The following is a 12085-nucleotide window of genomic DNA, read 5'->3' as shown; positions in this document are numbered from 1 at the left end:
GCTGTGGTATTTGATTGTCTACATTTTACCAAAACAGTAATTTTTTGCCACTTTTACACTTCTATGGCCATAAAAGCACGAGCAGGTATATAATGTGAAGCGTAAGCAAAGGTATGAACTTGCAAACCATTCTGCAGTAGCTGGCCGCAGGTCCACTCTGAGCCCAGAGATCCTCACGGCAAGTGGGAAATGCTCAGTTCTCTCATTTAGCCTTCATGCAGAGTACCACAGTGCCCAGGAGATATCCCAAGTTCACAGCCTTGCACATCCTGTGCTCAGCTGTTCACCCACTACAGCCTGAGGATGGCAGCGTAAGCCCTAAGGCTTATATAAGGCTTCCCTTGTTTGACTTTAGTTGTGCTACTGTAAAAGCCTTAGGAGTGCAGGTAGGCTTTAGTTTTACAGAAATGGAAAATACAATGAACTGCAAGACAAATTAAACCTCATCAGACCTGGCCATGTCCACCCAAAGCCATTCCCCTCAGATTTCCATGTGAGTCTTGTAACTGTTGAGTACAGTTCTGCTAGACTTAAAAATCCAAAAGATCAGCGCCTTGGTACACTGAAACAGAGACAGAATAGGTGGCTGTGGAGAATATCTGGTTGTTGCTTCTTTTACTTTTCTTGAGCTTAGGAGGCATTCCACATCTGGACTGCTTGCAAGGAGAAGGTGAACCTGAAGATCACTCCAGAGGATATTGACCTTGGACAGCTGCCTTGCCATTATGTTCAATATTTTGTGGTACCAAGCAGAATGGTTCTCCTGCAATTTCCTGTAAACCTGTCCTTAATGCTCCAACTATTGATTTTTTTAAATGTTCTCTGGTGAATTTATGTTAGATGGATTCACTTTTTACATATCTTGCTGATCCAGACCTATAGTATTAGCAACCTTTCTTCTGGGTCTTATTTTACAGGTTATCGATTATAAAGCCAAATAATGCACTGTTAATTACTTTACTCATTTCTGTTTCAACCAACATCCCAGTTAAGCTTAGATATCTTATCTGTTGAGTTTGGGGATCTAAGAAAGCACACATCCAGCCATACTGAGCACTACCAATCCAGCAAAGGTTGTACTTTATTATAGGCTGGTACTGACTATAAACAGATATTGCTAAATCGAAAAAAAGAAAGGTCAGGAATATTACCTCTTACAGTAGTTGCTATGGATTTAACTGTGTGCACACACAGGAAAGCCTCCTATTTCACGAAGTGTTTACTGTAACCAATCCAACAGGTCAGAAACCACACTGCTGCCATGACATTATCCAGGAAGAACCAGACAAGAAAGAGAAGGATTATTGTTTCGTGGTGGTATTTCCAGCCAGGTTTAGTAACAGAGTTTTGATCTCAGGAGCATTCACATGCTATTGCAGTTTCTTCAATTTCCTTCAATTTCTTCAATTTTCTTCAATTTTTCTTCAACTGGGCTTATCAAGGTCCAGAAGGCACCTTACCTGCTGGTGAAGCTCTCCCAGCTGTGCACAGCTGAGTGCCCATGAGCAGGTCAGCTGTCACCACAGGGCAGGGAGAACCAGCTGTAATTCCTTCCTGTCTATATCCATATTCTCACTATGGGGCAATGACTGCCGGTGAAAAAAAGTAATCAGAACAGTTTACCTATACTGTTTTCTGGTCGAGCTTTTTCATTTTATTCTCCTTTTAATAGGAAGTCAGTTAAAAGACATTTTTTTTCTAAACCTTCAAGATTCCCTGTAAGCTTTTCTGCAAGTCTTCAGGGTCGGGAGCCCCAGGTGGAGAAGTACAGCTTGACTGTCCTTGTCTTATTTCCAGGTATCTCCATGTGTCAGCTATCTGTGTCCACTTGGCTCCAGAATTATTGAAAGCTGCTCAGTGTCTTGCCTGCTATTTGCTATAGATAGGAGGCACACACATTGCTCTTGTGACTGTACAAAGTTCACAAATCAGGCATATCAATTATTAAAGTTAAGGAAGTAAAGAAATGGGTGTGAAAACTAATCTCAGACTGCAATGATTTTAAAGGTCAAATGAAACCTGATTTTCCCAAAGAAAAGGGCATTGAGAGACTGAGAAGGCTCAACATTAAATCCCTGAATCACTTTTTCTAATTCCAAATACCATCAGGCCATGGCGATCACAAAGCCAAGGCAGATTTTGTACCAAACTTGCCTTTCAGGTGCAATATAGAGAATTAAGCTGGAAGTCAGAAGAACAGGATTTTGGAATATATGACCAATATTTCAAGAAAAGGGTGAAGAAATTATACAACCTGAGAAAAAGAAGCAAACCCAGACAGGTTTTCTTCCTCTGCCACAGTGATTCTCTTGTGCTGAAAGGATCTGTATGATTCATCCATTGCTGTGTTTTCATGTGACTAGCTGCAGACACGACCAGGGATTTATGGTAACATCTGCACGGTCATTTATGGACACATTCACAGAAGACCAGGAGAAGCATCCTAGGCTGTTTCTGAGATTGAAAGTTCTCTCCTGCCTACCTTCTTTACAACAATGCATTTGCAAAGCAGCAGAAACGCCTTACTAAATAAGGCCTGTGTTTAAAATACCAGTCTTCTTTCCTAAAGCATTTTAGTTCATATAGAGGAACCTTCATCAGTCTAATATTTCTAAAATAATTTCAAACATTATACAATATCGGCACTAATGGGAGTTACTTGCAGATAAGTAAAGCCTTAGGTGAAGAACAATACCATAGCACTCTTACCCAAGGATTTATCGGTTGTCAGATAAACACCATATTCAAGATCACATGGGGTCAGGAGCAGAACAAGAAATATATGTCTGAATTTGCAGCTCTCTGTCCTCTAAGTCAGGGAGAAAATTTCTTCTCCTGAGGGAAAGCTTCTCAAACAGGGAAGCTACATACATCCACCAACCTCCTAAGACCACCAAGCTTCTTTCATCTCAGGCTTTGTGGTTATGGCTGGCAACTAAATTCTTCTGTCTCTGTCTCATTTGCTGCCAGCAATGATCTCCAGTATTGCCAGGGAAGGACCATTGCAAGCAGGCAAAAACAGTAGTTGGCTGGCTATGTCCCTGTCTTGAAATGCTTCGTCTCATATAAAAAGCCAGGCAGTACAGGATAAGTTTAACAAGGTATTTCCTTTAAAGATGATTTGAGGAGAAGGGAGACAGATGGCTGGAGAGCATAAAGTGGAAGATAAAATGAAATACCCAAAGAGAGACGGAAGGAAAAAAAGGGTAGAAAAGACAGGTTTGCATTTACAGGCAGACAGGCAGGGGCTATGGTGGGGATTCAGCAGCTGGGAGGACCCCAGCCACAGCTGAGTGCTGCCTTGCTTCCTCCCTCCCCGCCAGGCAGCATTTGCCTCCACTGTACAAGCTGGGGATGAGGAGAACACAGGAAGCAACATGGAAGGAAACAGGGCAGAATTAGAGTAGAAACAGATAAAAGGGAGGAGAAAAGCAGCAAGAAAGCAAATACAACTGTTATCTCTTGCTATTTGTGCCTTTTGATGACAGACTGTGAATGAAGGGGCGTAATCTGTGCGGGGCATGGGTCAGCACGAGGCTCGGTGCCATCCAGGGCTGGAAGGAGCCTCAGTGCCAAGGCCACCACGCTCCCTTCCAGCTCCCCACACTGCGCCTAGGAGCGGCAGCGCTTCCCAGGTGCCAGAGATGCTGCAGCGACATTGATTCTCCGAAATACCTGTGCCCGCAGGGAGACGCTGACCTTATCTCACACGGAAGAAGCAGGTGCCAGGCACAGCCGCCATATGGCAGGGAGATTAACTGCCAGCATGTGCCCAGTGAGAGGCACCATCTCTTATTAGCCGAGTGGGGGGTTTGCTGTGGGTCACATACACAGCGCCATTCACAAGCTCTGTCATTCCTTCCCAGCAGTTCTTTTGTTACCGATCCAGCACAGGTGCTTAATATTAAATTTTTCTCCACGAGGCCTTGCTTTTCCTTGTCCTCATCACAGCGGCTTTGAACTGCTCCCTCTCCTTCCCACAGCCATGCGTGGTCCTCACTCACCTCATGCGGGCGATTCAGAGCTCTCTGCAGGGAAGCGGTGTTAGGGAGGGAGGTGGCCAGCAGGACACATGCTCCAGGTTCATAAAGAAAACCAAGATTTTCTTTGTTAGAGAAAACTACCAATGTTTGGGCTACATCAGTCCACACCAGTCTGACTCTCCTGGGGACCACCAGAGGCTCGAGGCAGCGGGCAGTCGCCTGTTGTATGCACCGAACTTCTTGCCCAGCTGGCGGGGCTGCACTCACCGCAGGCAGAAATGGAGGCTTGGAGAGAACATTGCTGAAGGCAGCCCACAAGCTCAGATCTCCACTAAATGTGATCAAGTTCATTTCCAGTTTAGTTATTTGTTTCTTTAATCTCCATCCAAGTTCCAGCTCATTAAAGGGTGTGCATGAGAAGCACCAGGGAAAACGTGCCCTTTTTCCCTTTGCTGTTCTTTGCAGCACCGAGAGCCAACAAAGGCCCTGTGAACAATGGTGCGATGCTACCTGATGAAGAACTGATGCCAGAGGCATTTTCAGCAATTTAACACAAATCATACTGACAAGCAGCAGCAGATCCAGGAATTATAATTTCATCTGCTGAGTTCTGGCTCTGTGCTGATGTATCTTACTCCCTTTTCATTCTCTCTGTGCTTGCAACTGACTGGCATGGTCACCAGCTCCAAAATACCTCCTGGGAGCTCAGGCACAGCTCAGCTATCTATCCACTGGCAAATGCTCATCTTGTAAGAGTTCTTGATATTTGCAGCTACTGGGGTCAACTAGAAAGCAAACAACTTTTCTAACCAATTCTTGACATTTTCCTGGGAATTCCTATGCCCCTTTAGTTGGGCTGCTTTTTCCTCCCATGGAGCAGCAGTTTCTCGCTCCAAAGGAAAGAGTTGAGTGCCAGCCCAGGACAACAGATAGAAACGAACAACACAAGGTGTACAAAACTGTTGTACAAGATCACACGAGCTGCAGGATGATGTATACAGGACAAAAACAAATGAATTACCAACCCAGATACAAATGTGCACCATTTTAACAAGCTGCAAGTTGAACTGGTTCAGAACTGCACTGGTCCCCCAGCTGAAGCTCCTCTGTGATGTCTGGGGCAGTTCAGTGGCGCCCCCCCATGCAGCTGCCATTCCTGGGAGCACTGCCACCATCGGATGTTCGGATGGTCACCCCAGTACCAGCCCCTTCCCTCTCAGGTCTCTTCCCTTCCTGCCAAGTATCATGCCACTTCCTTCGGCTGAGAGCTCTGAGCTGCGACATCTCCCTGCTTACTGCTTATTTCTCTCTCCTGTCCGCTAGAGATTGCACATCTCATTTTCACTGTTGCTTCAACACCACTTTTCACTTCAGCTACCTGACCTTAAAGTCTCTTAGACTGTGGATCTGTAAACCGCTTCAGCTCCTGTGAACGCCCTCTGTGAGCCGGTTTCTGATACGTGTCCCCGTGCCCCTCTTCTAGTCACAGCCAACACATCTGTGGCTGCTTCTGCTGCTGGCACCCCCAGGGGCTGAGCAGTTGGCCTAAGGGGCAGCCCCTCGGCACCGGTAGCTTCAGATCAGCATGGGCAGTAGCACACGGGCTTTCCACACCAACCAAATGTCCTTGAACTCGTGCTGTTTGCTTGGGCTGACAGTGGGGCTGCCCGTTGTGAGGCCGGCAGTCGGTTTCACAGCAAGCGCCTCATCTTGACATCTGCTAAAAACATTGCGGCAGCAGTGACCTCGGCCACAGAGTGAGAGAGTAAGAACAGGCCAGAGGAAAGTAAAGGCCCTCAAGTTGTTTACTGGCAACATTCCCAGGCCCACCCTTCCTGTTCCCAAAATAGAGAGCAGCCTGTCTCGTGAGCAGCCCTCGGCAAACACCAGCCCCGTGCCTTTCCCCCACCGAGCAGAGCCTTTCAGCCTTTGCGAGAGCAGCTGCAGCAGGACAGCTCCCTGTCTGCCAGGCTCCAGAGAGGGTCCTCAGAGTCTTAGGGCGTGTCTGCAGTGACGCAGAAGTAGAAAAATTGATTTGTGTTTGTAAAGGCACTGAGGGAATGCCAGTTCCTCCTGCCCACCTTTTATACTGTCCTTTTCTGGTTTTAGCGTGCTGTAAATGACCAGCAGCTCTGACAATCTGTGCATAACCAGGACTGATTTCCTGCCAGAGGCCCAGCAAAACCAGCTCCTAACTACTGTTACTTTATTTGTGTTGAGATAACACAGTAGCCTAGGAACAAACAGCCTGCTCTGTTTAGGCACAGGAAGATCTCTAACCTGACAGAGAGCTTGGTCTGAAGTCAGGCAGCATCTAGTCTGTTCAAGGTGGGAAGAAACATGTTCCTACACTCATACACTGTATTTTTCTAAGGACTTCTCCTAATCTGGATTTTTTTCTCCATTTTCATTTACTCTGGAACTTCCTTCTGCCTCTAGGTAATGTTTTCCTCTTCCCAGTGAAACGTCAAGCTGACGCTGAGCTTTTATTTTCTGGGTGTGGGAGAAGGGGGAAGGAAGGCCAGGGCTCTTGTGTACAAATCTAGTCCTAGAAGCTGATCAGCTCAGGCCTCCTGCATCTCCATGGAGTTCCACTGAACATACCAAACAATGCAGTCAGCAGATGTACCATGCTTCTGAAACCCATGTAGGAATTAAGCTCGTGTGAGAGGATGCACAGCAGAGGAGGAGAGATGACGACGGGGCTCTCTGGCCGAGCAAGCACAGTCAGTGCTTTCATCTGATCCACTGACATTTCTGCACTATGATCTCTTGCGAGGACTCGACCTTAGAGGATTCTGGCCACTTTGAGCAGCACAGAAGAGCCACTGGAGCCTGTGGCTGTGTGACGTGCATTTTCCCCTGCTGCGTTAGGGCAGACAGGTTCTTGCTACCAGAGCACAGGAGAGTTGTGGTAACTCCTTGACTCACAAGGCTCTTTGGGAGTGTGCCTCTGACTACCTCTGCCTTGTACCGCTGAAAAGGATGGGCCAGCCTGGCTTGGACTGGGAACAGTTTGGCTCAGGATGATCTTTTGTTACACCGCTCTGGCTTGGGCCTGGCTCTGCTACAGCATGAAGATAATTACTAGGCCAACTTACCGTGATGATCCATGACCATGTATAAGCACCCTTTTTCCCAGACTCTACTCCCATAATTGCAAAGCAGTTGGGTTAACACTAAAGCTTGTCTTTTCCTTCACAAATACACACTGGTGGTGACCCTTTTAGAGTTGTCTTTTCTGTAGTCCACATGTCGACATCTACATCTCTTCTTGGATGCTGGTTCCAGCCTTGAGGTTGTTCAGATTGTCCCTTTGTCTGTTGAAGACCTCTGCACTAACCATGCTAATCCACAGCAAGCAATCAAATCTGCCCATCTGTGCTTCAACTATTCCCCTTGGCGGCATGGTATGACTTCTCTATTTTAATTAACGAGAGATGGATGCCTTCTCAAGACTTACCTGCTCTGATTTCTCCTTAAGTTATCCTAATACCATTTGGCAACATCACCTTTCTCAGCAAGATAAACCAGTTCCAGTCCCTTGAAGGCAGTACGGTGAAACAACAAGAACTCACCAGGGCCCATGGCAACATTCAGCTGCATTTTTGTTAATCTGCTGCACTTCCTTCCCAGTGAATATACCAGTTCTTGCCTACTCACAAAAGTATGTTTGAAAATGCTTTTTTTTTGATAGTGATAATAATTATAATTTCAACTTTTTAATCCCTCTGTGCATTGCTTGGTGAATGCCTCCTACACATACTCAGCTCGTGACTTATTTACTTATTACAGCATCAGTAACACTGTTTGCCCTTTTCCAGCCAAACAACCCATTCCAAATTGTACTGAGCCTATTTCATATTTTGCAGCAGACCCAAAGTCCAAATGTCATAACATGAGAAGGAAGATGTTTGCTTTTGTTTTAGTACAGACATTTCCAAACGTGCTTAGCTGGGGTGCCCCTGTAGGCTGCAGTGACTGAGAGGACAGCAATAGCTCCCAGCTCTGCAATGGGCTATGTGCACTGCACTGGGGAAGGATGCAAAATTCTTCTATTCCATCTTTTTACTGCAGTCTGCAACCCATAAACCTAGTCTCCAAGCCCTTCCTTACCGCCAACCTAAAATACACCCAGCCTCAACAACACCTTATCCTCAGTCTCATGCTCTTCCTCAGGCCTGTTTCCATCTCTTAAATTGGTGTGTGGTTCCTGCAGGTGCTGTGAGTTGCCATTTGTGCATACAACATCAAGTTAGCACCAGTGATGTTTTGCATTAACTTCTGGTCAGCTCTTTGGTGAAAGTCCCTTTGTAACCACCTGCAAAGCAGCCGAATTGGACAGTCTCTGCTACACATCCCCCAGGCCCATTTACAAAGCTCTGGAGGGGCTGTGTAGCACTGCAATGTGTGAGCTGTCCTCTGGGAATAAGCAGCACTGGAAAGAGCTGTGTGTACAAGGAGTTTACCTACATGGAGCTCATGGCAGGAAGATGAGACTTGTGTCAAGCATCCTGCAATTTAACAGTAGGCAGCAGCAGTAAAATGTAAGAAACACAGGAAGGCGTTTGGACAAACAGCTGTGACTTGGAGCAACAAATATAAGGAAGTATTCTCTGCCCCACTCCAAGAAAGAGGCCTCCAAAAATAGCTTCCTGTTGACTTGTCATGGGCAGATTATCAGAGGGGAACTCTTAGTATTTCTCAACCAAAGCCAAAGCTGAGGTTGAATAATGCAACTCTTTAAATGTGAATAGAGCAAAGTCAGTTTACATCTTCTGAAAGTTTAGTGTTTTCTTTTCTTTCTTTCTCTTTTTCTTTCTCTTTTTCTCTTTCTTTCTTTCTTTTCTTTTTCTCTTTCTTTCTTTCTTTTTCTCTTTCTTTCTTTCTCTTTCTTTCTTTCTTTCTTTCTTTCTTTCTTTCTTTCTTTCTTTCTTTCTTTCTTTCTTTCCCTTAGGAAACCTTGTCAGATGTAAAAATGGTAAGCAGAATGGGTGCTGCATGACAAATAACAAGACTGTGACACCAATGCTTTCTTTGTGCTCATCAACACACACAACAACCTCGCCACCTGAAGTCCCAGATCCCAATTTGTTGTACGTGGATAACAAGAACAATTAAAAGCTACTTATATTTATAACTCTGTTGATAGCTCCCATATATAACTGACAGGATTTTAAGCATACAAATATTCTGAGTATAGGTTGACAGTAAAAAACACAGGGTATTTTAATGTAGGTATGGGGCTGTAGGAATAGGGCTGCCCAGTTTCAGGACTGGGGAAGGCTGGAGTTTGGCCTATAAGAATCATGGGGCAGAAAGTTTGGATCTCCTTGGACCTCTTGTTGACAAAGCTTAATGTGAAATTCAAAGCCAAGAAACTGCGGTTTGCAAGCTGTATTCAGTGCTTGATGTAGAGAGCCATCTAGTGGAAAGTCTCTGCGTTTGCAACAGCCTGAACTACATGTGTTTTGCAGCACAGTCTGAACAAAGGCATTGTTTGTTAGCATCTTGGAAATGAATTTATGAGCTTTCCTTTTCAGGCGGAAGGCTCCCCTGTTGAGCCCCTACAGCATCCACAGATGAGCCTGCGAAACAAGAAATCAAGCCTGTCTTGCTGCAGGACCATTTGCAATAAAATGTGCATTTCCTAAAATTAATTCCCCTTGGCTAATCACTTCAGGAAGCTTTCCCTAAAACAAAACCAAAGCCAAACCACCACCAACAAGCAAACTAAAGCCCCCAAACCAAAACCAATCTAGTTTCGATTTTTGTTAGTAATACATGTTCAAAAAGTCTCAGCAAAACTATCAGGCAGCATACTGGGATAGTGCAGAAAGGCATTAGTACGTATGTACTGCTGCAACCTTGGTATTCGAATTCACTGGATGGCTACTCTGTATTTTCCACAGAAATATCGAGTGTTCTGAGCAAGATTCTCTGGTTAAAGGACTGCAATAACCCAGAAAATACTGGAACCATTTCAGAGAGGTTCAGATTCATCCTTCCATCTGCCCGTCTGGGCAGTGAGGAGGGTGAGGTGGGTAGTGCAGCAGTTGTAGGGTTACCTGTATGTTCCATCACAAATATGAAAACACCTAGGATTTCTGAAAGCCTGGAGAAATCTTGTGTATTTAGGTTTTTACCATTTTCTCATACTTTAATTTCTACTGCATTAAAGCTTATAAAAAATGGATGCTTCACAGATATATATATATATATATATATATATTTTTTTTTTTCCCCACTGATATCCATATAAAGTTAATAGTTCAGGCACTATAACAAAACCTTTCTGGGATCCTGTAATGTGTTATTGATTAACTGCTTTTGGTACCCAAGATGTTCATCTACCTGCAATGCTTTTTTTTTTCTTTCTTTTTTTTTTTTTTTTCCAGACTTTTTTCCCAGCTGAGGCAACGACATGGCCCATCTCTGCTAGCTTGCCACCTGATTTCATGAAACTGAAAAAAAGGTATTTTTTTAAGAGCTCTGTTGGTTAGCCCTTCAGTTAGGAAAAACCTGGCTAATAGAAGCAGTTATTCAAAGTTATTCAAAGGCAGGGACAAGTAGGTAGGTATAAAACTGCAAGAATCTGACATCTGGAAATTCAAGCTGAAAAGAAATGACAATACTGATATAAATTTTCCTGTTAAAAACTCTGTAAGAGGGTGCAACCAGTGGCTTCATTCCATTAAATATGATTTTGGATACTTACTTCTTCTGTAGTACAAAGGAAATTCAGACACAGTTACATTAAATATATTAAATAAGAACACGCAAAACCTAAGAGTATGGTTTGGACTGTTCTCTGCAGCAACCATGCTTCCCTTGCCCTGTCCCCTGTCCTCAGCCATGTCACTGCACAGCCAGGCTGTCACTGAGCCTGGTACCCCAGTGCTGGAGGCGGGCCAGAGCACAAAGATAGCCTAGTGCTGGGGTGCTAAAATGCAGTGTCATTAAGCCTATCTGCTTCAGCAGCGGATCCGGTCTCCTTCTCCTTCCAGAAAGTGCTGATGATTGCCCTAGTCTGACAGGCCGATCACCTCCACAGAAGGCTTCTGCCCAAACTGAGAGGTTGAAAAAAGAGTCAAAGATGAGAACTCTGAAATAAAACACACGTTGCTGCTCTGCTCAGCCCAGCCCCTTGCATGCTGAAGGGACGTGACAGACTAGCACCTTGACGACCAGAAACAAGTCAGACATTTCAGGTGGAGACAGCAGCACACATCGGGCAGAATAGGTCAAAAAAATACAGCTTCAAATTCACATGTAGGTCATGATGAAGACCTCGATGGGATGGGGAAAGGAGGAGCTGCAGTGGGTGCACTCACCTGGGAGCTGCTCAGACGAAAGAGGCGATTCCAGTCTGCGTCCCCTGCTGTGGCAGGCCAAGGCCTGCGGCAGCTGCAGCTTGCCTCCTCGCTGACTGATGTTTCTAGCTAGGGATCAGAGCACCTTGTTATTTTAGGTAATTTCTAATTACTGGAGCAATACTTCCCAAGATGGGGCAGGCTAACCTGGGTTTGATCCATGTTGGCATTAGGGAAAATGCCTGTAATAGGATCGAGCTCAAGGCAGAGAAGACTGCCTGAGTCAAGCTCCAGCCAGCAGCAATGGCTCCTGCAACTGCCCTGCAGGGTGTGAGGAGATGCAGCAATGTTTCTTGTACTCAGCCATTCAGGCTGAAGGAACAAATGATGAAATCAAGTTCCCTGTCCTCCTGCCATTCACATACCATTTCTGTGACGACACATGTACCTACGTGTCAACCCAGATTCCACTCTTGGCTGGGTAACCCAGTCAGTGGGCTGAGGAAGAAGTTAACTCATTTTGTGGCTGGCTTCTGTCCCTTGTGGCTTACCACTCTCAGTTAGGTCTAAGTACACCAGGCTCTTTGAAATCCTGTCAGGCCCCACATGACTGCCTATGGAGCTGACGGTGCAGTCTGTGTAGCTGTCACAATGTGGTCAGCAGCAGTCTCCTCTCCATACATTTTTACACACCTTTACACCTAGGCTCTGTGCATTCATCAGTCTTCTGCTTGCCTTTTTTTTTTAGGAAGAGTTGAACTCCCTATAAGATGTCTCAAACCAGGAATC

General features: G+C 45.2%; 1 protein-coding gene across 1 annotated transcript; it reads right to left on the bottom strand.

Moving 5' to 3' along the window:
* Window positions 1–3123: 3123 nt before the first annotated feature.
* On the bottom strand, window positions 3124–8100 carry LOC118171618. Its single transcript, XM_035334852.1, has 2 exons — window positions 7447–8100; window positions 3124–5728 (listed from the first exon to the last, which is right to left on the bottom strand). The coding sequence occupies exon 2, from the start codon at window positions 4542–4544 to the stop codon at window positions 3567–3569; it is 978 nt and encodes a 325-aa protein (XP_035190743.1). The 5' UTR covers window positions 4545–5728; window positions 7447–8100; the 3' UTR covers window positions 3124–3566.
* Window positions 8101–12085: the final 3985 nt, after the last annotated feature.

This window comes from Oxyura jamaicensis, chromosome 9, assembly GCF_011077185.1.
Source record: "Oxyura jamaicensis isolate SHBP4307 breed ruddy duck chromosome 9, BPBGC_Ojam_1.0, whole genome shotgun sequence".
In the NCBI taxonomy this organism is placed as follows: domain Eukaryota; kingdom Metazoa; phylum Chordata; class Aves; order Anseriformes; family Anatidae; genus Oxyura; species Oxyura jamaicensis.
The sequence above is the reverse complement of the archived record's forward strand: the minus strand, read 5'-3'. Positions and strand labels throughout refer to the sequence as shown.